Source organism: Schistocerca americana, chromosome 6, assembly GCF_021461395.2.
Source record: "Schistocerca americana isolate TAMUIC-IGC-003095 chromosome 6, iqSchAmer2.1, whole genome shotgun sequence".
Classification (NCBI taxonomy): Eukaryota; Metazoa; Arthropoda; class Insecta; order Orthoptera; family Acrididae; genus Schistocerca; species Schistocerca americana.
In genome coordinates, this window is record NC_060124.1 from 410,834,207 (window position 1) to 410,858,106 (window position 23,900).

The 23,900-nt window shown below is 40.5% G+C and overlaps 1 protein-coding gene across 1 annotated transcript in view; it reads right to left on the bottom strand.

Moving 5' to 3' along the window:
• LOC124619399 (ribosomal oxygenase 1) overlaps positions 1-23,900 on the bottom strand; it is a 77,933-nt gene that overhangs the window by 20,220 nt on the left and 33,813 nt on the right. Inside the window, exon 6 of the mRNA XM_047145754.1 lies at positions 1,111-1,360. Within this exon, the coding sequence (XP_047001710.1) occupies positions 1,111-1,360 (250 nt within the window). The remainder of the gene's footprint in view (positions 1-1,110; positions 1,361-23,900) is intronic.

Genomic DNA, 23,900 nt, shown 5'->3' on the forward strand with positions numbered 1-23,900 from the left:
TACTAACTCACTATTAGCAACAAATTGTATTAAAACATAAACAATAAGCATGTCATTTTCAAATCACAATGTTCTTGAAGACACTTAATTATTCTGTGAAAGAGCAAGGATTGAAAGTATGCAAAATAGTAGCATGTTAACAAATTGAAAGTAGTTTGTAAGTGCAAGGCAAGTCTAACTACAAATACTGATCAGCTTACCACTGAGTATTTCAGTTTGTTATAAAATGAAATCTAGTAATTTTTTGTGGACAGAAGATATTTTTGGAATGTGGTTCATCTAATGCAACTAAATGAAAAGCTGTTTTTATTGTGCCATACATGTTTCACTTCTTTTTATTTATGAAGCATCTTCTGTAACCTGTAATATAGTTTATATATAATATTTGTGTTCCATAATAATTACAGACTTGTCACTTGATTACAGTTTTTTCTTATTCTTTTGTTATTAGGTGAAAAACAACTTTTTGTTGCACAAGTTTTGTGAAATTAAATTAATATTTATATCTGCTTACAATATCTCTGATCTTATTAGTGCATATGTGTCACCTGGAGTTGTACTTAGGTGGTCTGTGTACCCAAGATGTCCAATTTTCAGCATTTTACGAAACAAATATTAATTTAACAGAACGAAACTTGTGCTACAAAAAGTTGTTTCTCACCTAACTACAATAGAATAACAAAAAACTGTAATGTAGTAACAAATCTATAATTATTATGTAACAAATATTATACACATTAACAAACTGTATTACAAGCACCTGCAGATGCTTCACAGATAAAATGATGTAAAATGAGTACCGCAAAATAAAAACTGCCTTTATTTAGGTGCATTAGATGAGTCACATTCCAAGAGTACAGAAGCAACTTAGCTACAGCGGAAAACATAAAAAATGGCAACAAGATGTTTGTTTACTTACTAAAACACTTTGCAATAGAAGTATTTATAGAGAAAAGTTATGTTAACAGCTGATAAACTGTATTCACGACAGTACAGAGCTGACTTATCATCATATCTTGTGATCTGGTAATAGACCACACTGCAAGAAAAGCGCAATGAATGAATGAATGAATGAATGAATCATCAATGATGTGTGGGCTAGAACTTCACCTTCTGTTAGAACAGGAGGAAATGCATCATGCATGAACTCCTTTGCCATCTGATCAACAGCTGCATCAATGGGCAAATGTTCCCACAACTTATCAAACAGCTGATGCAGCTGTGTTATGAAAGCTTCTCTACGTTGATCTCCAGTTTTATCGCTGTGTGCAACTCCCATATACTGCAGATAATCAACTGGTAAGCCTCGCCGAAAATCTACAGTTTCCTCAGTAGCAACGCTAAGTGCCGCAGGCAGCATCTGCAATATCAACATATAAATCTCATCATGAAGGAGAAATTTCAGGGATATGGAGCATTTCATGTTACACATTGTCACAAGAGAATCAGTCACTTAAAAAATGCACTAATAGGCCAGTAGGCTTAAAGTACAAATCAGAAATAATTGCTACAAACGGTTTTATTGTTTTAATGGCTGCATTTTTGGCCCAATATGACTATCCTAGGTTTCCTCCCTGGCAGAGATGTGTTTAAATGGTGGGGATGGGGAAAAAAGGGGGGGGGGGGTAAAAATATACCCTCAAAAGGGGTATTTTTGAGGTTTTATGGTTTATCTCATAAAGAATACATTAAAATATATCTAAAAACAAAGATGATGTGACTTACCGAACGAAAGCGCTGGCAGGTCGTTATTCACACACACAAACACAAACATACACACAAAATTCTAGCTTTCGCAACAAACTGTTGCCTCATCAGGAAAGAGGGAAGGAGAGGGGAAGACGAAAGGAAGTGGGTTTTAAGGGAGAGGGTAAGGAGTCATTCCAATCCCGGGAGCGGAAAGACTTACCTTAGGGGGAAAAAAGGACAGGTATACAATCGCGCACACACACATATCCATCCACACATTTAAGACACACCAAATGTGTGGATGGATGTGTGTGTGTGCGCGAGTGTATACCTGTCCTTTTTTCCCCCTAAGGTAAGTCTTTCCACTCCCGGGATTGGAATGACTCCTTACCCTCTCCCTTAAAACCCACTTCCTTTCGTCTTTCCCTCTCCTTACCTCTTTCCTAACGAAGCAACCGTTTGTTGCGAAAGCTATAATTTTGTGTGTATGTTTGTGTTTGTTTGTGTGTCTATCGACCTGCCAGCGCTTTCGTTCGGTAAGTCACATCATCTTTGTTTTTAGATATATTTTTCCCACGTGGAATGTTTCCCTCTATTATATAGAATACATTAAAAGTGGTAGGACATTAAATTCTGCATTGAATGAGACCAGATGTATATTTTTTGGACCACTGTTCCCACACTAGTGCTCAACATAGTTGTACAAATTTTATACATTTATGAAAAATTTTCGTTTTATTTTCTGCTTTTTGGTAACATCATCTGAACTAACCCACCTATCAATAAAGTGGTTCTTATGAAAGTTACAGAGGAGTAAATTCTGCATTCAACTAGACAAAAAGGGATTTTTTTTGGACTGCTTGTTTCTGCATAGCTCCACCTTAAATTTGGACCAACTCACATTGATTGTATAGGTTGTAATGAAGAATAGGGTATTGTTTTGTTGCAGCCTGTTTCATACTGAAGTCAGGCAAAGGGTACAATGTGTCATACTCACAAGAATGAGTGACAATGAGAGAAGAGATCAGCACCTTGAAGAGGGGTCTACCTCAACAAGTCCCTTGGAAGCCCTTGATCATGAAACTTTGAAGCAGATATTTGCACAGAAACTTTAAGAGCTGGAGCTGAATGGACTCTCTGCATTGACATGACTACTCTGATGAAGCAATTCATCCAGGCTGAGTGGAGTGGCAACTGGGAACTGCACTTCACCACTGATAAGAAAATGCTACCCTATTTTCAGGCTAGTGGGCTTTTTCTGTATGCTAAATTTGCGAAACTCTATTCATAAGACATGGTGGGCCTTGAAAAGTAAATATCTCAGGAAGACTATACACAGTTTGCACTCAACAGGTGGTTTCAGTCAGAAGGTCTGGTAAGTTTTGGAGGGGGTTATGGTCTGACATTATGACTGGCAGACCCTAACGCACTCACTGTAACGTTCTAGAGGGCCCAGTCATGGTCGCAGCATTTCAGACAGAGTAGATGGATCCTGACCATGCCAACTGTTATTACTGTGACTCGGCAGGTGGAAGAGTTTTGTGGCGTATAACTCACTACTTCAGAGCAACATGTTGATGTGAGGAATGCTAGAGTGCAGAGTGATAATGCAGACCTCCAGAAGTTTATTGAGTGGTTTCAATCCCAGGATCCTTCCCCTGTTACTAATTTTGTTATGTCCATCAGTACAGGAATTATCAGAGATGACTCAATCAACTGCCAAAGAGCCTTTGAAATTGGTAATTCGTCAATGTTCAACCTGGTTCGACAAACCTTTGACAAGTTTGTATATTAAAAAAAAAGAAAAAAAAAAAAACACAATGATTCAAATCTCAGGTGACCATTGATTGGGGAATGTACCAGCGAACACTGAAACAGTATTCCATTAGATAGTACTCCTCAAGAAAACCAATGAATAGCTTAAAGAATTCTTCCATCATGAGCTAACACCCTATTCCCTCTCTCTGTTTGATGCAGTGGGACTGAGTAAGACTCCCAAGTTAGTGTTATATGACACCACTGAATGAGGTAAACGTGGAAGGAGCAGCTTTTGTCATCAATGATGGATTTCTTCTCCACAGAGTTGTGTGGAAGAATGGTGAAACATTCCAATTAAATATGTTGACTACCTAAAAAGATACTACAAACGAAGTGTGACAAGTGTGGTGTTTGAGGGCTACCCAGAAGACCTGCCCACCAAGAGCATCAAATAAGCTGAGCATCTCTGTCGAAGCCAAAGACACACTGCTCCTGGGATCATCTTTATCGAGTTAATGATGCTGACCATGACGCAGAAGCAATTCCTTTCCAATGATAGAAATAAAGTGCTTCTCATTAACTTGCTTACCGAGAGGCCTGAAGGTGAAGGCTTCTCAGTAAAGCAAGCCAATGAAGATACAGACCACCTAACTCTGCCACAGCCTTTGAGGTATCACACGAGCATGAGACAGTTGTGACAGTTGATGAGGATGCAGACTTCTCATCATGCTCAATGCCCTAGTCACACCATCAACAAAAATATTTCGCAAAACTTGAAAGAGGTACAACAAGTATTTGGTCGCAAACGCTTCAAATTGGCAGACGACATCAGAAGGCCACTTATATTTCTCCACACCATGAGTGTGTGTGGTATGACCTCAGCATTCTTCAAGTAGGGCAAAGAAGTTGGTCAAGCTGTTGGTTGAAAATAAATGTCTTCCAAAAGAAATCAAACCTTTCTTTGAGCTCGACGCTTGATCTGAAGCTATTGCCAAAGCTGGGCTAAGACTAACAACCCCTACGGAGGTAGGGCAGGAGGTATTTTAGATAAATTGGGATTCGACCTGTTTTCCAAAGATCTCGAGAAATCCAAATTCAACCTGGTGTCCCTACCACCAACATCAGAAGCAGCCCGCCAACATTGCTTGAGAACTGACCCACAAGTGCACATGTGGTTAGGACACCATATGAATTCATTCCTCTGCAGATGGGAGGCGTCAGAGTTTGGTCTTTAACCCTTTCCTACCTACAAGGTGCCAGCTCCACAGTCTCTTCTCTCCACAAATTTCTGCAAATGCAACAAGGGCATGCAGGTGGTTGTGGAAGTTGGAAGGCTGGGATTAAGTGCTCACTGATTTGTACCAACTACAATGAGAATTCCTGTTCAAAAATGGCTTTGAGCACTATGCGACTTAACTTCTGAGGTCATCAGTCGCCTAGAACTTAGAACTAATTAAACCTAACTAACCTAAGGACATCACACACATCCATGCCCAAGGCAGGATTCGAAGCTGCGACCGTAGCGGTCGCTCGGCTCCAGACCGTAGCGCCTAGAACCGCACGGCCACTGCGGCTGGCAGAATTCCTGTACAAATCCCCTCCAAACCAGATGAAATTGATGAACCAGACATTGGACTGCATGTATGGAGCAGCGAAAATTACAGACCTTCAGGAGCTGAGTGATTGGGCGACAGACTCCGAATAGGAAATTACAGACTTTGAGGAGTCCAGTGGTGCAACGACAGTCAAACATCGACATCTGTGAAATTTGTGTACTTACCTATTTTTTCCCCTTTTCATCTTCATATCTTTAACTACAATTTTTGTTACTATGAAATACGATCACTAATTGATTTCAATAATTGTGTTTCTTTCTCTGCCTCCATCTTCACATCAATTGAATAGATCTCATCACATTCTATACGAAACCATTTTTTAATATTATCTTTTCATATATGCTAAAATTTTAATATTTTATTGTATTATTATATTTACTAAGTACAATGCAAGTACCATGGAGTGTTACAGCTATGCTTAATATACGGTAAATAACACTTATTGAAGAACTACAGTTTAAACAGTCTTCATTAATGATATGAAATGGTCCAAGTTTAAGGTGGTGCTGTACAAAAACAGGTTGTCCGAAAAATTCAATTTTGGCCTCATTGAACACAGAATTTATTTCTCTATAACTTTTGTAAAGACCACTGATAGGAGGGTTAGTTCAGATGATATTACCAAAGAGCAGAAGTTAAAATGAAAATTTTTCATAAATATGTAATATTTGTCCAACTTTGATGAGCATTAGCATGGGAACAGGAGATCCACAAAATACGTGCCTGGTCTCACTCAATGCAGAATTTAATGCCCTACCAATTTTAACAGGACCATGCTTTTGATATTTTGAGTTCTTTACAAGGTATAACTGTAAAACCGCAAAAATATCCCTTCTGGGGAAACATTTTTACCCTCTACCACTTAAGCACAACTCTGCCAAGGGTGAAAACCCGCATAGTCATATTGGACCGCAAATGAAGGCATTAAAACAATAAAACCTTTGGTAGCAATTACTTCTGATTCATCTACTTTTTTAATTTTGCTCTACTGGCCTATTATAACAAATTACACCTCCTGCTGATTCACTCACACTTATTTACAGAAATTATTCCCAGATATCATTTACAAGTTTCTTCACCATCACCTGCCTATATAGAATGTCTGTATGATTCAGGAAAGGTTTATGTTTTTTGTCACATTCCATATTATGGAAAGACAATTACAGAAAGTTTAATTCATCCTATTTATATTTTGCAAAGTGAATAGTAGCTCATTTGGCACATTAATTGCAAGCCTGTGCAGGTGGGTCACACTATCATATTTTCCCCCAACAGGTTCTACAAAAGCCCTCAACTTGCTCGGGAATTGTACAAAATGAAGTTTCATCTAACAGGTGCAGTTATCCCTTCTACAGAGGATTTTCCATGCAATCTGAAGAGAAAACTTGCTGAATATGAGTTCTGTGCCTATCGAAGTAAGATAAAAAATTTTCATCTTTCATTCCATGACAAGAGGTTATTGACTATATAAGGTCCTCGCTATCTTCGAGATTTTGTGGATTTTTTTCAAAAACCTGATGATATGTCTCCATACTTGCAGATTCTACAAACCAACTTGAATGGTCATTTGGTTGCCACTCCTCCCAATGATTTTCAAAAATTCTTATATGGTCCTATATCCAGTAGAATCACACATCCTTGCCCTGTTGCTGTGGCAGGAGGAGACAATCTCATATAACTTGAAAACTGTCTTTATTATGTACTTTTATACAACCTCCGAGTGAGCATGTGCCACTAACACTTTCCAAATGTAGAAAGATTGCTTTTTCCCCCAAAAACTCTACTCTCATGTAATAATAGTAAACACTTTTGGTATGTTACTGTTTGGAACAGTAGACTCTGTTGATGTTACAGAAATGAGAGATATGTAAGCTACCAATGGTAAATCCACGCATACTTGAGTAAGCCTAAACCAACAAGGATGCAACATTTGACACTATGATGGGTCACGTATGGCACTATATCAGAATGAAGCTTATTCTGAGGTTGAATTCCTTTTTTAAAATAATACTTTCTTAAAGGTTTGTAATATACTTACAACGTAAGCATACATCTAGCTTTCCTGTGACAAAATATTACATGACTGTGTCAGATATGCAGTGATCACTGAAGCATGTCCAGAGTTTGTGGTAATGATGGACTGGTGGCATACACAGAAAGCCCAATTTTTCCAAACCTGAATAAGGATAACAATGATTGAACTCTGTGAGGTTCTTTGTGTTTGCCATGAATCCAAACACACATGTAGCTTGTCATTATCCCCTTACAAGCACTTTTCTACTAAGGAAAGATTCTAAGTAGCCCATATTTTCACAAGTAAACCATAAGTGAAATGAGCGGAAGCAGCCAATTTGGGCTGGGTCACTTGGGCACATACCACCCACATCACCCTGAATAGATTTTCATAGATTACATAGGCTGGCACTAAGAATGACTCTACATTATTAGTAGTATTTTGCGAACACAAAAAGTAGTTTGTTTTTAGGACACTGTCTGAATTTACTATGAATCTAAGGAACATACAACATCAAATAAATTGTACTTGCTACACTTGTATTAAAGCTGTTTACTTATGTAAAATACCCACATACAGCTGACAAGTTCTTCAGCTTAATAATAGCTGGAAAGCAATAAGTGCCAAGTCAAGTGAATAGACTGAATGTCCCCAACAACTTTTATTTCAAATTCTGAGTATTTTCAGTGGTGAGGTATCTTAACTGCTATCATGAAAGATGATTTTTGTGTTCTTTCTAAGGCAATGCAGATGCCATCCATTGAACTTTTTAATGAACATAGTTAGTTGGAAACATTTTTATAGTATCTGCCACTTGTTTTAGGCACTGCAAGGTAAACAACAAAGATTCTAAAGCATCCCAGAAAACACCAGCCATCTTTTTTGACAAATGAAATCTACTACTCATTTTCTGGCACAGAGCGACTGGCTTTCATGAACCGTTAGTATCACAAGTTCCTTTTAGCGTGAAGCAGTAGACCAGCATATCTACCACAGTAACATTTTAAATTACAAATACAACTGGATTCTTCTACAACTAGCATAAACATTTGCAGTGCCCACCTTGCATGATACTTCCTCTTAGTTAATCCACCATGCAAAATGTATTGTAATCTTTATCTCGATACGCATGTGATGTCGTCTACTGCATACAACTTTAATTGCCCATTTTACAACAGAATATTGTGCACTGTGTTGATATTTCCATCTCTGGTTACCATTATGGGACATTTATCAGGTGAATATCTTTAAGACGTATACAGCCAAGATGAATTCAGCTGCCCAATTTTTCAATGATGAACATGACAGAACTGACTCCTTATAAACCTTTTCCAATTAGGAATAATTTCAACGGGTGATATAGGGACCTGAAAATATAGCATCTGTTTTTGGCAAAATTAGCATTTTTTTTGTAAATAACTGAGGGTATAAATTCAAAAAAGTGTCATTCTATGTGCCTGAAGATGAAACTGGCCATGAAAAACGATTGGAGGTAAAAAAATAACAATGAAAGAGGATAAACAGTTCTCATCTTTATAATAAGTGGATTGTTTGCTTTTGTTAAAACTTCAAGAGCTTTTTCCAAAATGGTCTTTGCTTTTCGTCTACTTTTGGCTCTATTTAAGATTTTGACAACTGATTGTTCCTGTTGAGAAGCAGACTTTTATCCTCAGCTGGTTGAAGAATGTTGACTAATTTTGTTTTCTGGTCGCTTTAAGTGCAGACACTATAACATGGCAGTCAGCCACAAATGTAAACAAATGAGTATTTTGATCGGCTGAAGTGAGAGGAGCAGCGCGGGAGAACAAATCCAGCCTCCCTCTCGCAGGCCGGCTAGCCTAAAATCACATTCTATTTTTCTGTGAAAGCAGAGCTGGTACATTGCCATAGGGATAACTGATCCCTTCTGGTGCCATGGGCATTGAACTTGAAATAACAAAACAACAAGCAATGCACAACCCACGGCAAAATGGAGTGCACAAAGCACTTGGTAACGGTTACAGGTTGACTGCTTGCTGAGGTTGGCTGTGACATAAATGACATAGTTCAGACACGACCTCTACTAGTATACAAAATTGTTAAGGCTTTCGTGGCCACTTGTTGACAAACTGCCTGTTGGCTTCTATCTCGGGTTCTTCAGTCGACGTTTGTCTAATCATTTTTCCGACATTTTTACAGCATGAGTGGCTGGCATTGTCGAAGTTTCACTTTCCATTTCTGGTTGTAGACTGGAGTCGAGCTAGCAGCCGCAGACTATATGCATCTGGCACGCCAGGTCCAAGTGTTTCTCTGTCATTTCCGGCGTGGTTCTCTTCCTACCTGTAATGGTCATACGCTGCAGCACAGGGGGCCAGGATCCGTTTACCTTGAGGCTTTCTACTTTCTTATTGAAGCTATTCTAGTGTTCGTGTATTTCTATAGCTTCTCTGAACAAGCAGGTGTGATAGTTGTTCTCTACAGACAGAACTTCCATCTCAGTGAATTTTACTATGTGGTCGGTGCCCTGCTTCAGCTGATATTCCCACCTGCCCCAATCACCAGTGTCACTTATGTTCCATGATTCTGGTGTTAACTGATCGTCTAGTCATTCCAACAAACTTTTCCACATGTGCATGGTATGCAATATACAGGGTGATTCAAAAAGAATACCACAACTTTAAAAATGTGTATTTAATGAAAGAAACATAATATAATCTTCTGTTATACATCATTACAAAGAGTATTTAAAAAGGTTTTTTTTTCACTCAAAAACAAGTTCAGAGATGTTCAATATGGCCCCCTCCAGACACACGAGCAATATCAACCCAATACTCCAACTCGTTCCACACTCTCTGTAGCATATCAGGCGTAACAGTTTGGATAGCTGCTGTTATTTCTCGTTTCAAATCATCAATGGTGGCTGGGAGAGGTGACCGAAACACCATATCCTTAACATACCCCCATAAGAAAAAAATCGCAGGGGGTAAGATCAGGGCTTCTTGGAGGCCAGTGATGAAGTGCTCTGTCACAGGCTGCCTGGCGGCCGATCCATCGCCTCGGGTAGTTGACGTTCAGGTAGTTACGGACAGATAAGTGCCAATGTGGTGGCGCTCCATCCTGCTGAAATATGAATTGTTGTGCTTCTTGTTCGAGCTGAGGGAACAGCCAATTCTCTAACATCTCCAGATACTGCAGTCCAGTTACAGTAGCACCTTCGAAGAAAAAGGGACCAAAAACTTTATTGGCGAACAAATGTACAACTAAATGAAACTTTATAGCTCCCTTAATTCCCCGACAGATAGTGCTTAGCTCTGCCTTTTGTCGTTGCAGAGTTTTAAATTCCTAAAGTTGTGGTATTCTTTTTGAATCACCCTGTATTCCCAACACTGGAAGTGGGTCTCTTTTCTCCTTTGCTGATCTGAGACACTCTTTGATCTTTGTTGATTTGGGCATAGTCTTTATGCCATGTTCGTGCAATATATGGCTGATTCCATCTGTCACTCTGGGAATGTATGGCAGAAAGGCCATACCTGACTTTTTTTTCTTCTATTTTCTCACTTCACCAAGTGTTTGGTTGTTATACTTCTAATATAACTTGTGGCATACTCACAGCACCTCAGACCATTTTCCAAGTGTTGTATTTCGCATCAGAGGTGCTGCGGCTCACCTATTCGCCTTGCTCATGTTACGAGTGTATTAATTTGACTCTTTTTCTGGCTCAGGTGGTGATTTGATAGTTTATGCAGGTATTGGTCTGTGTATGTCGGTTTTTGATACACATTGTGCCCCAGGTTTTCACCATCCCTTGTGACCAGCACACCTAGAAGTGGTAGTTTTTTGTCCTTTTCTACTTCCATGGTAATGGTATCTTTCAGAATCATGGTTCAAAACATCCCTCTCCCACCCTAAACCTGCCATGTTTTCATGCATACTAGCAAAGATATGTATTCATTTGTTTTAAAATGCTATACCTCAATTAGGCAGCTAGTTGTTTACACAGCTATCACAGCAAAAATCGGTCAGAGTATGAGCTTGGTCGCATTATCTATTTGTTCCTCATTGCTGTAGCAGAGGAAACTAGTGCCACTTAATGCTTCCTGTGAAGTGATGTTAAAATGACATGCTTCCATAAAACTAAATACAAACATTAAAATCCATAGCACTCAAGTAATGAAGAACCTTGGAGACTTCTTATTGGATATCATTATTTTCATGTTATAACTGGTGTGCTATTACAGTGTGCCATTTCAAGGTAGCTATACATTGTAGATTTATCACAAACATGTCACTCGTGGTACTATTTATTCTAATTAGATGTCAGTTAATGACACATCAGCACCAAAAACCTGGATATTCTATGATGAAAGACATTGTTGATGGGTGCTGTGTGTGTTCACAGTGGTGTGCGATTAGAGATATGGAATTACGAAGCCGCAAGATGTAGTTGTGTGTTGTGCTATACTCAAATATTTTTTCATACATCTTTACATTTCTGAAAGATTCTAGGACTTTCTTATTTTTGTAACACAGGTATATCCTGCAATATTCATTGTTGTTTACATTCAAGATTGTTCTCTCTCAGGAGAGTATTTGTTCTATTTTGTAACTTTAGTCTGATTAAAAAATGAAAGATCAAAATGTGATTGAAATGTGCAACAATGATAATTACATCCTTGCTTGTCACAAGCATTTATCTTTATTTTTTCCCTGAAAATGCCACAATTTCTGAGGGACCACTCACACAACTTACTTTTGTAAAACTCTACAAGACAACAAAACTCGGTAGTAGTCTACAAATGAGTTGGAGAGATACACAATGCTTTGGACATCACTTCCCAGTAAGCTTCGCCCTTGTAATATCACTCTGTGGATGACAATTATGGCTGCTAATGCACAGTAACTGTGGTGATTAGCTTTCATCTGTGCTTTGCTTCTATTTGTTAACTTCTTTATAATATGCACAAGAATGTCTGCAGCTAATAGCCAAAATGAGAAGCAGAGTGATTAGGCTATTAAGATCTGACAAGGGAAACTTATCACTGCTGATTAACGGTAAACTTTCAGTGGACTTCAGCACTAAATTTTACATCTGCTGCTACCGTGACCATTTTGGCGTAGGATAACAGTGAATCATAATCACTGTCCTTTTTCATGGCTAGTTGTCAGTCATGTTGTTATTCTCACACAGGCAGAAATCCCACAGCTGAGACCCACATAGCCATACTTGACATGTATCTTAAGGGCCCTTGCAGCCTCAAATTATTGACATGATAATGCTGTGTCAATGTATCTTGTGAAATTACAAGGCCAAGAAGGGCATAATATTATGCCTTGCAATACGCAGGAGAAATTATGCAGAATGAGTGAACAAGTCTGAGAAGCTTTCTGTGAACGTTTCAATGGACCAGGAACTCTCTCAAGGCAGCAAAGAATCATAACCCCAAAAACTAATTAGAAATTAAACAAGTGAACTGTATAAATTATTCTGCATGTATACCATTTTCTATGTATTGCTCTCTGTTGTAACAACTGTGCTGATTGATAACGTACATGATCTTATGCCTGTGCTGTAACAACAGTTTCAAGAAAGCAGACATTTCTGCTAACTGTCATAACATCATGATCTACAGTTTCCTCTGCTGTTGCGGACAATGAGGTATCCGTCATTTTCAGATTAATCGCGAACTTAATCTATCCACAGCATGACCTGGTGCTTTTCTATACATTTTCCAGTCCACTTTCTAATCTTCTGTCATTTCCTTTTCTCAGTTCTTTGCGAAAATGTGTTCAGAGCAAACAGAATTTCCCTCGGTGATGCAAGTGACATGTATTGCACAATATTGCCCTCACATGGTACAGTATATTGTGTAGTAATTATTGAGCACGCAAGGGTGCCTATATTGATGATTCAATGGGCACAGCTGATATGGCATCAGAGCATAATTTAATGACTCAGTAATACATCACTGTGTTTATGCACAGGTGTGCTCTTTATTTTGCAATCTTACGCACATTTTCTATCAGAATTGAGCTTTGGTAGACGACGTGTCAAAACAAGTATCTGAAAACTGGTTACTTTTTTGATATTTATACACAGAGAATAGAAGTATTTCAAACTATCTTTGATAAAATAATTCATCTGGATAGAGTCTGTTATGAAATAGCATTTATTATGTAAAGGATAGTTACTCACCATATAGTGGAGATGCTGTCGCAAATAGGCATAACAAAAAGACTGTCTGAAAGTAAACTTTTGGTGAACAATGCCTTTCTTGAAAATATAAAACACACACGCACACACACACACACACACACACACACACACACACACACACACACACACACACGTGACCAGACAGAGAGAGAGAGAGAGAGAGAGAGAGAGTGTGTGTGTGTGTGTGTGTGTGTGTGTGTGTGTGTGTGTGTGTGTGTGTGTCTGTGTGTGTGTGGGGGGGGGGGGGGGGAGAGGGAGGGGGGTGTGTGTCTATTTTCAACAAACACCTTTTTGGTTGAAAGCTCACTTTCCGACAGTCTTTTTGTTGTGCCTGTCTGCGACTCAGCATCTCCGCTATATGGTAACAACTATCCTTTACATAGTAAATGCTATTTCATAGCAGACTGTATCCAGATGAATTATTTTATCAGATATAGATTGAATTACATTGTTACATTCCATCCTCGATTTTTTGATTATTTATTAGGTAAACTCGCATTCTTACATTTTGAGGCAGAACTTGCATCTATATTCAAGTTTATTGCAAATGAGATTCTTTCAGGTCCCTAGTGATATATTACCCAAAGGAAGAATGTTGCCATGGTACTGCATTCCACAGCTACTTTACAATGTTCTAAAAGGAATCTTATTATCAAGATCACACTCACACTATTTACATTTTGCAACATGCTTAAAACAAAAACAAAATTGCATTGCTATCAAAACCTTACAGTGCCATATCAGGAACTGTTTCACCTGGCCTCAATAGCATTCAATTTAATCAGTCACCATTGCTCACTTTGGAGATGAAAACTGTACACAGTAAAGACAATACTGTGATTTTAAAAACTTGCTTAAACACTTTTACACAGTTTCTTTGGACTTTTTCCTGGGGAACAAAGACTTAATATGGATTCAAGCACAATTAGAGAATGTAGATAGAATTTTAAACAGAAACAACCGATTTTTCCCCTCCCTCCCCCTGAATGTCATATGAGACAATAGTCCAAACAATTTAAATAGTTTTATAAATAGCTCATCTTGGGTAATTGTCTGTTGCCTGTCACTTACAAAAAATCCATATTCAAAAGAGGAGCATGTTTAGTCACACCTAGTAATCATAAAACTGCTAACAGATGAGCATGGGGTACCCTGAGGATGTAGCACTATCAAAGAACCCACAGGATTTGAGTTGGCCTTGCCCACCCACTATCAGCTCTACTATCAGCCCAAAGTCGTGCCCAGGTTACCCTACATTCTTGGTCATTGCAGGATTGAATATGGGAGACATGGTATCACATATTCGCACACCTGCCACTCTGGTGCTGCCCCTCACTATCACAAGAGGACATGCTCTGGGTGTAGGTGGGGGCCTCAAGCATGCAAACAACCTCATATTCAACTGGCCTCTGATTCTGTAGGATAGGCAACAGAACTGGTTGTCATTATCAACTTTGAGAAAGGAAAACAGGATAGTGGCTTGAAGTTAGGTATCCGTTCCAATCTTAAGCCCTATCTGTGATACCTCTTGGGCCACTTATTTGGACATCACTACTTTCTCTCACAGCTCCCCTCTCTCAATACGAGTGCCTTTGTCTATTTATCAACTGAGAACTCAACAGACAGCACAAGAGGAATGCTCCATCTGAGTCCCCAGTTGCATGGACTTAATTCTGCTATTCATCATGTACTTCTGTTCTGAAACGTCTACACAGCCTTGTTTAAAGATAATAGCCTGGCATATAAGGTTGCTTGCACTTGGCCAAGGTCAGAAACAACCTTCAACTCACTAGTAGGAAAAATGGATATTTGTTCCAATTCTATCTTGAAAATTCAGCTTTGTCAAACACAGATGTCTTATTCCCGGGACTGAACTTTAAACTGCCTCATTGGTTTCTTGCACTGGAAAGTCCATGAGGGAATAACAACATTATGGAAAGGCTGCACACCACAGAGGAGTAGTTGAGTCACAGAAAGGTACAAAGAAAAAGAGCACTAGAAATATTTTTAGCTTCCAGACAAAGTCCTTTTTTATGCATTCGAGATGGGTGTTCTACTGACTGTCTAGAAAAGAGATTGGCAGTTGAAGACTGGGGCTGACCAGGTCTTATATGTATCATGTTGCACCATGACAATGGCCGGTTTGTGGCTGTTCCTCAATTTCAGCACAATGCTCACTTATATGGGAACTTCATATCTCAATTTGGACTACTTTTTTGATTACTTGAATTCCACCCAAACTTTAACATCATTACAAGGAGTTATATTTTAAACTCAAAAAGGATTGCGATGAAGTGGAAATTCTTTGAGGCAATGACCAATGAGCCAAGTAAAACCATAGCAGAAGAGTGGAATATAATACAGATGGGAACAATTTAGGTCAAATAGATCCATTGGTACAGAAACCACAGGAGGACAGAAAGAAATCATGGATATTCCATTCTCAATTTTATAAGAAACTAGAAGAAAGCAAAGTACACAATCTAAATCCTGCAGCACAGATTACTTGGGAATGAGATCAACAGGAATCAGAAATAAACATAGCTGGAATAGTTTTCAGGGAGCTGTAAAGAAATTGAAACAGATATTGTAATTGACAGAATTAACAATGTACACAAACTGTTTCTCAAAAATTAATTTAAAGGTGTTAAACTAGACAGAAAACCTCTGTTCAGCATAGACACTGGAGTCTGAGGCAATTAGCACTAGCACACCAAAAGTCTGTAGGACTGAGGTGAGCTACCATGAAAGCTTGCTAGAGGAAAAGGACATTTACATGGAAGAAACAGTGATTCAATAAAATGGTCAAAGTCTGGAAGAGAATGTAATGATCTGAGCCAAAAGAAGTCAGCAAAAGTGAGCGAATTAAATTAGCATCAGTGTTATTAAAATCACTGGACACTGGTACATAAAGTGACTCTCATGATCTTAACCTGCAAAACAAGACAGGAACCATTTTCAGAAAAGCATTCCCCCAAAACTGAAACACAAGGCCAGAAAATACGGAAAGTACTGGACGAGCATGATGATCACAATATTATAAAAATTTCGACAAGGGATTGCACTGCAATTAGTTCCACTTTATTCAATGTAAACAGTCATAGGAACACTTGTGACCTTACACTTTGTAATGTACAGGGGGAATAAAGAAACAAGGATATTGTCATTGGAGACACACGGATGAGCCAAAACATTATGACCATTTCCCACCACTAGACTGAATGCCATTGGTGACATTGTGGACGAATGTCGTGATGGGGAAAATACATTTTTCTTTTTTCTTTTAGGCAACTGAGGCCGTAAGCACCTATGTTATAACCTTACAATGCCAATAAGTAAAACCAAAAATTAAATGTCCTTTGCCATATTGCTAGAATGGATAAAAAGTAAAATGCAATAGACAGCCTGCATGTTGATCACTGAAACAGCAGGCAACTCAGCCGACAAACACACACTGAAATGTAAGTGGATAAAAAAAGAGCACTGGGTCAGGATACGGCGAACTGTGAAATATTGATGACAATGAGCACAAAGTGGTGGGGGATCACCACTTAAATTGTTATGGCTGAAAAGACTGCCCAATACGCAAATTAACTAAAATGATCTCCTTGTGACTTGAGGGCTGAGAGGAGGTCAGCCAAGCCATTGGGAGAGGTTTAATCCCCCGTAGCTCGTTCCCATGAAGAGAAGACCAGTAGTGATGCCAAAGTGACACCATCTGCCAACAGATGGCAACACGGTGATCATCTGAAGGAATGGAAAAACTAGCAGGCTGAGGGAGGAGAACTACAACCTTGGCAGCAGGACAGCAGCTTCATTTCCTGTTCTGTCAGTGGAAAAGCGAAAGCCATTGTCGATTCTCCACAAGTAAAGTAGATCGAGACTTCGCTGAAGATACCATTCAAAGACAAGTCCGTGGAGAACTGCAACAGATTGCAAAGTTGTCCACAAAATGGGAGCCAGCAATGCCTGGCGGCGTAGAGGCCATAGTAGGGTCAATGGCTGTAGTAAAGAGAACAATGTTCCAGTACAGAGTCTTGAGGCATTCCATTCCCTTGGAAAAAGATGTGCGATAAGGCTGGTCTTTTAAAAGTTTGTGAAGGTAATGGGCAGGTGGCTTTGGAATTCCTCTGTGTACAGAGTACAGAGGATATTTTGTGTATAGAGTACAGAGGATATCAGTCCTTGAGCAGTTGTCTTAGGCTTTCTGCAAATCAAAGAATATGGCCACAGTCTGGTATTTCCGCAGAGAACCGTTCATGACATGGATTTACAAAGTGATGAGATGGTGAGCTGCAGAACGACGCGCATAAGATGTGCATTGTGCAGTGGTTGATACACTGTGATACTGAAGCCACCATACCAGCTGACAGTGAATCATATGTTCCATCATCTCGCGAAACAGCTGATGAGGGAAATGGGGTGATAGCTAGAAGGAAGGGGTTTGTCTTTACAGGGCTTAGGTATGTGTACGACAGTGGCTTCATGCCTGCATTGGGGAAAAGTGCCATTTGCGACTGTACATATGAAGGGGAAAGTGGGGCGGGGGGGGGGGGGGGGCGGGAGGCAGTGGGGGGCAGGGGGGAGGTCAAAGCATACTGGAAGGAAATGCAAGAGGTTAAAGCAGTTGTGAGGATGCAGCTTCATTTCCTGGAAGCAGAAAACAACTGGACGATATGATTCCAAGAGCAACTGTAGTTCCTCCTTGTTGAATCTAATGCCACAAATGTTCCCACTGGAGAAGAGTCATAATGGGGAATGGGAGTAGGAAGTCACCCGTTGGGATTTTTTGTGATCTATCAAAGGCTTTTGATTGTGTAAATCATGGAATACTTCTAGATAAGCTCAAGTGCTGTGGTATGAATGGTTTAAATCGTACCTAACTGGAAGAGTGCAGAAAGTTGAAGTAAGCAGTTACATAATATGCAAAAAACTGGTGATTTCTCAAACTGGGGAACAATTAAGAATGGGGTGCCGCAAGGTTTGGTCTTGGGTCCTCTGCTGTTCTTAATATATATGAATGACTTGCCATTCTATATTCACGAAGATGCAAAGCTGGTACTTTTTGCCGATGATATAAGTATAGCTATCACACCCGACAGACAAGAATTAACTGGTGAAATTGTAAACGATGTTTTTCAGAAAATCATTAAGTGGTTCTCTGCAAATGGGCTCTCATTAAACTTTGACAAAACACAGTATATACAGTTCCACACAGTAAATGGAATGACCCCATTAATAAATACAGACTTCAATCAGAAATCGGTAGCTAAGGTAGAATATTCAAAATTTCTAGGTGTATGCATTGATGAGGAGTTGAACTGGAAAAAACACACTGAGGATCTGCTGAAACGTTTGAGTTCAGCTACTTATGCTATTAGGGTCATTGCAAATTTTGGTGATATACATCTGAGTAAATTAGCTTACCACGCCTATTTTCATTCTCTGCTTTCGTATGGCATCATATTCTGGGGTAACTCATCATTGAGTAAAAGAGTGTTAATTGCACTAAAGTGTGTAATCAGAATAATTGCTGGAGCTCATCCAAGATCATCGTGCAGACACTTATTTAAAGAGCTAGAAATCTTCACTGTAGCCTCACAATATATATATTCACATATGAAATTTGTTATTAACAATCCGAATGAATTCAAAAGTAATAGCAGTGTACATGGCTACAACACTAGAAGAAAGGATGATCTTCACTACTCAAGGTTAAATCTAACTTTGGCTCAGAAGGGGGTAAATTATGCTGCCACAAAAGTCTTTGGTCACTTACCTAATAGCATCAAAAGTCTGACAGATAGCCATATAGTATTTAAAAAGAAATTAAAAGAATTTCTTAATGGCAACTCCTTCTACTCATTAGATGAATTTCTGGATATAGAAAGTGGGTAATTTCCCAACCTCCCACAAAAAAAAAAGGGAAACATTCCATGTGGGAAAAATATATCTAAAAACAAAGATGATGAGACTTACCAAACAAAAGTGCTGGCAGGTCAATAGACACACAAATCGAAGGCCAGACATACCAACAACTAAAGGGAACAGCCATGGGTACCAGGATGGCCCCCTCGTACGCCAACCTATTTATGGGTCGCTTAGAGAAAGCCTTCTTGGATACCCAGGCCTGCCAACCCAAAGTTTGGTACAGATTTACTGATGACATCTTCATGATCTGGACCCACAGTGAATAAGAACTCCAGAATTTCCTCTCCAACCTCAACTCCTTTGGTTCCATCAGATTCACCTGGTCCTACTTCAAATCCCATGCCACTTTCCTTGAAGTTGACCTCCACCTGTCCAATGGCCAGCTTCACATGTCCGTCCACATCAAACCCACCAACAAACAACAGTACCTCCATTATGACAGCTGCCACCCATTCCAATCTGCTCCAGTCCGGAATCCCTGAACCATTACACCAATAACCTGAAAACAGCTTTCGCATCCCGCAACTACCCTCCCGACATGGTACAGAAGCAAATAACCAGAGCCACTTCCTCATCCCCTCAAACCCAGAACCTCCCACACAAACCCCAAGGGTGGCCCACTTGTGATAGGATACTTTCAGGGACTGGATCAGATTCTGAATGTGGCTCTCCAGCAGGGATACGACTTCCTCAAATCCTGCCCTGAAATGAGATCCATCCTTCATGAAATCCTCCCCACTCCACCAAGAGTGTTCTTCCGCCCTCCACCTAACCTTCGTAACCTGTTAGTTCAACCCTATGAAATCCCCAAACCACCTTCCCTACCCTCTGGCTCCTACCCTTGTAACCGCCCCTGGTGTAAAACCTGTCCCATGCACCCTCCCACCACCACCTACTCCAGTCCTGTAACCCGGAAGGTGTACACGATCAAAGGTAGAGCCACGTGTGAAAGCACCCACGTGATTTACCAACTGACCTGCCTACACTGTGAAGCTTTCTATGTGGGAATGACCAGCAACAAACTGTCCATTTGCATGAATGGACACAGGCAGACAGTGTTTGTTGGTAATGAGGATCACCCTGTGGCTAAACATGCCTTGGTGCACGGCCAGCACATCTTGGCACAGTGTTACACCGTCCGGGTTATCTGGATACTTCCCACTAACACCAACCTGTCAGAACTCCGGAGATGGGAACTTGCCCTTCAGTATATCCTCTCTTCTCGTTACCCGCCAGGCCTCAACCTCCGCTAATTTCAAGTTGCCGCCGCTCATACCTCACCTGTCATTCAACAACATCTTTGCCTATGTACTTCCGCCTCGACTAACATCTCTGCCCAAACTCTTTGCGCTTACAAATGTCTGCTTGTGACTGTGTATGTGCAGATGGATATGTGTGTGTGCGTGAGTGTATACCTGTCCTTTTTTCCCCCTAAGGTAAGTCTTTTCGCTCCCGGGATTGGAAGGACTCCTTACCCTCTCCCTTAAAATCCACATCCTTTCGTCTTGCCCGCTCCTTCCCTCTTTCCTGATGAGGCAACAGTTTGTTGCGAAAGCTTGAATTTCGTGTGTATGTTTGTGTTTGTTTGTGTGTCTATCGACCTGAGGGAAACATTCCAGGTGGGAAAAATATATCTAAAAACAAAGATGATGTTACTTACCAAAAGAAAGCGCTGGCAGGTCGATAGACACACAAACAAACACAAACATACACACAAAATTCAAGCTTTCGCAACAAACTGTTGCCTCATCAGGAAAGAGGGAATGAGAGGGAAAGACAGAAGGATGTGGGTTTTAAGGGAGAGGGTAAGGAGTCATTCCAATCCCGGGAGCGGAAAGACTTACCTTAGGGGGAAAAAAGGACGGGTGTACACTCGCGCGCACACACACATATCCATCCACACATATACAGACACAAGCAGACATATTTAAAGACAAAGAGTTTGGGCAGAGATGTCAGTCGAGGCGGAAGTGCAGAGGCAAAGATGATGTTGAATGACAGGTGAGGTGTGAGTGGCGGCAACTTGAAATTAGCGGAGATTGAGGCCTGGTGGGTAACGGGAAGAGAGGATATATTGAAGAGCAAGTTCCCATCTCCGGAGTTCGGATAGGTTGGTGTTGGTGGGAAGTATCCAGATAACCCGGACGGTGTAACACTGTGCCAAGATGTGCTGGCCGTGCACCAAGGCATGTTCAGCCACAGGGTGATCCTCATTACCAACAAACACTGTCTGCCTGTGTCCATTCATGCGAATGGACAGTTTGTTGCTGGTCATTCCCTCATAGAATGCATCACAGTGTAGGCAGGTCAGTTGGTAAATCGCGTGGGTGCTTTCACATGTGGCTTCATCTCCGCTAATTTCAAGTTGCCGCCACTCACACCTCACCTGTCATTCAACATCATCTTTGCCTCTGCACTTCCGCCTCGACTGACATCTCTGCCAAACTCTTTGTCTTTAAATATGTCTGCTTGTGTCTGTATATGTGTGGATGGATATGTGTGTGTGTGTGCGCGAGTGTACACACGTCCGTTTTTCCCCCTAAGGTAAGTCTTTCCGCTCCCGGGATTGGAATGACTCCTTACCGTCTCCCTTAAAACCCACTTCCTTTCGTCTTCCCCTCTCCTTCCCTCTTTCCAGATGAGGCAACAGTTTGTTGCGAAAGCTTGAATTTTGTGTGTATGTTTGTCTGTGTCTGTTTGTGTTTCTATCGACCTGCCAGCGCTTTCGTATGGTAAGTCACATCATCTTTGTTTTTAAATATATTTTTCCCATGTGGAATATTTCCCCATTATTATATTGATATCATTAATTTGAACCCAACAATTACGTTTGTTATTGTCACTGTTGCATTTCGAAATCTTTTCTGTCGTCTTATTTTCTCTTTCTGTTTTTGCCTGTAGTTTCACTTTGTATTCACCTTTCTCCTTTTTACCGTAATCTGCTGTACAATTTTATCCCGCCTATATATACTCAATAATACGTAACCCACTTCCACACCATAACAAAAAAAAAATTTTTTTTGCCGCTTTCAACACTACCGCCGCTATAAAATCCACCATTTCTAGTTCACAAACAGTTCCATTCACCTTTTAAACAACCATTTCGGTTAGTTCTAATAACTTTCGCTTTATTTCCATTTCCGTTTTTCCCACATCACTGATAATTTTTAGCCGCTTCCCACAGGTTTTAATGTCATTATTTCTTCGTCAGACAATTGTTAGCCTCATTTTCATAATGTGCCACCACAAAACCACTCCTTTTAATATATTACACGCAGTTTTTTCGAAATTTTCCCGAATTTCTCCGTCCCCTAACGTGTTTTGGCGGCAACACAACCACCTAACCTTTGTGCACATCGTTATCTACCAACTCAAGTCCAACATAGCCCAGCTGTAACCAACACCTTTTCGCCTTTTTTCACACCAGATCTCCAGTTACTTTCCAGTCCACCTTTATCCCTCCCCATATATTTTTATTTTTATTTTCATTTTCATTTCAGCCTCATGTTACACTTTCCACCTTCTAATACCATGTCACCCTAACAACACCCCCACAACGACCCCATTAAGTTTTATTTACATTCCCTCCGCAAACATGCCTTTGCCCTAGCCAGATCACGCTCCCATATTCTATTTTCTCAGGCTTGTCTGACATTTGGCATTACCCCCAAAGGCCTCACACCTATAGTTCCCATCTCTGGCTGTAACCCTTCTTTCCATCAGTCCCTATACCAGTTCCAAACCGAACAATCCATAGCCCTCACCCACCTAATCCTTCACCTACAAATCAACTCAGCCAATGAACACATCAGTCAACTCCTATCCCTAATAAAAGTCCTCAATCTTTCCTCTCCCACATCAACACCGGCTGTTCAGAGCATCCTCCTCCAGGCCAGCCGCAAATTAGAACATCATGCCACCCTCCACCTCAAAAAACTATCCAATCTCCTGGTTTCCCACCTCCGGAAAGGCAACTCACTCACCCTCCACAACCATTCCAACAAACCTCAACCTCCTCTCATTGCACACAGACCCAGTCTCTCCCATCTACTCAATCTCCCACTTCCAGCTCCACTCCCTCCAAAACCTCAAAATTCCAATCAACACAATCTGGAACCGCAACACCCTAATTCAGTAGTTAACCTTTCCTCCAAACCTCTCTCCCAATCCGAAACCTCTGTCCTATCCAAAGGCCTCACCTTCAGCCCCACTCCCAGATTCAACCAAACAGCCCTCGTCAAAGATTTACTGTCCTACACTCGTACTCTCTGCTGGAAATATCACTTTACCACGAAGAAAAATGATCCTAATCCTACTCCTAATGATCCAACTCCCCAAGACACCATCCAAATTGAACCCTGCCCGGAACAGTTCCGTCCTCCGTCGCAGCGGGACCCACCTCCTCTTCCTCAAAATCACCCTCTCCAAACCTTCCAGGAATTTCTGACTTCCAGCCTTGCATCTCAATCCTTCTTAAAAAACCTTAATCCTACTCCCAACATCACAACTGCTGAAGCCCAGGCTATCCGTGATCTGAAGGCTGACCGATTCATCGTCATTCTTCCGGCAGACAAGGGTTCCACGACCGTGGTACTTGATCGTCGGGAGTATGTGGCTGAGGGACTCTGTCAGCTTTCAGACAACACCACATACAAAGTTTGCCAAGGTAACCACATTGCCGATGTCCAGGCAGAGCTTC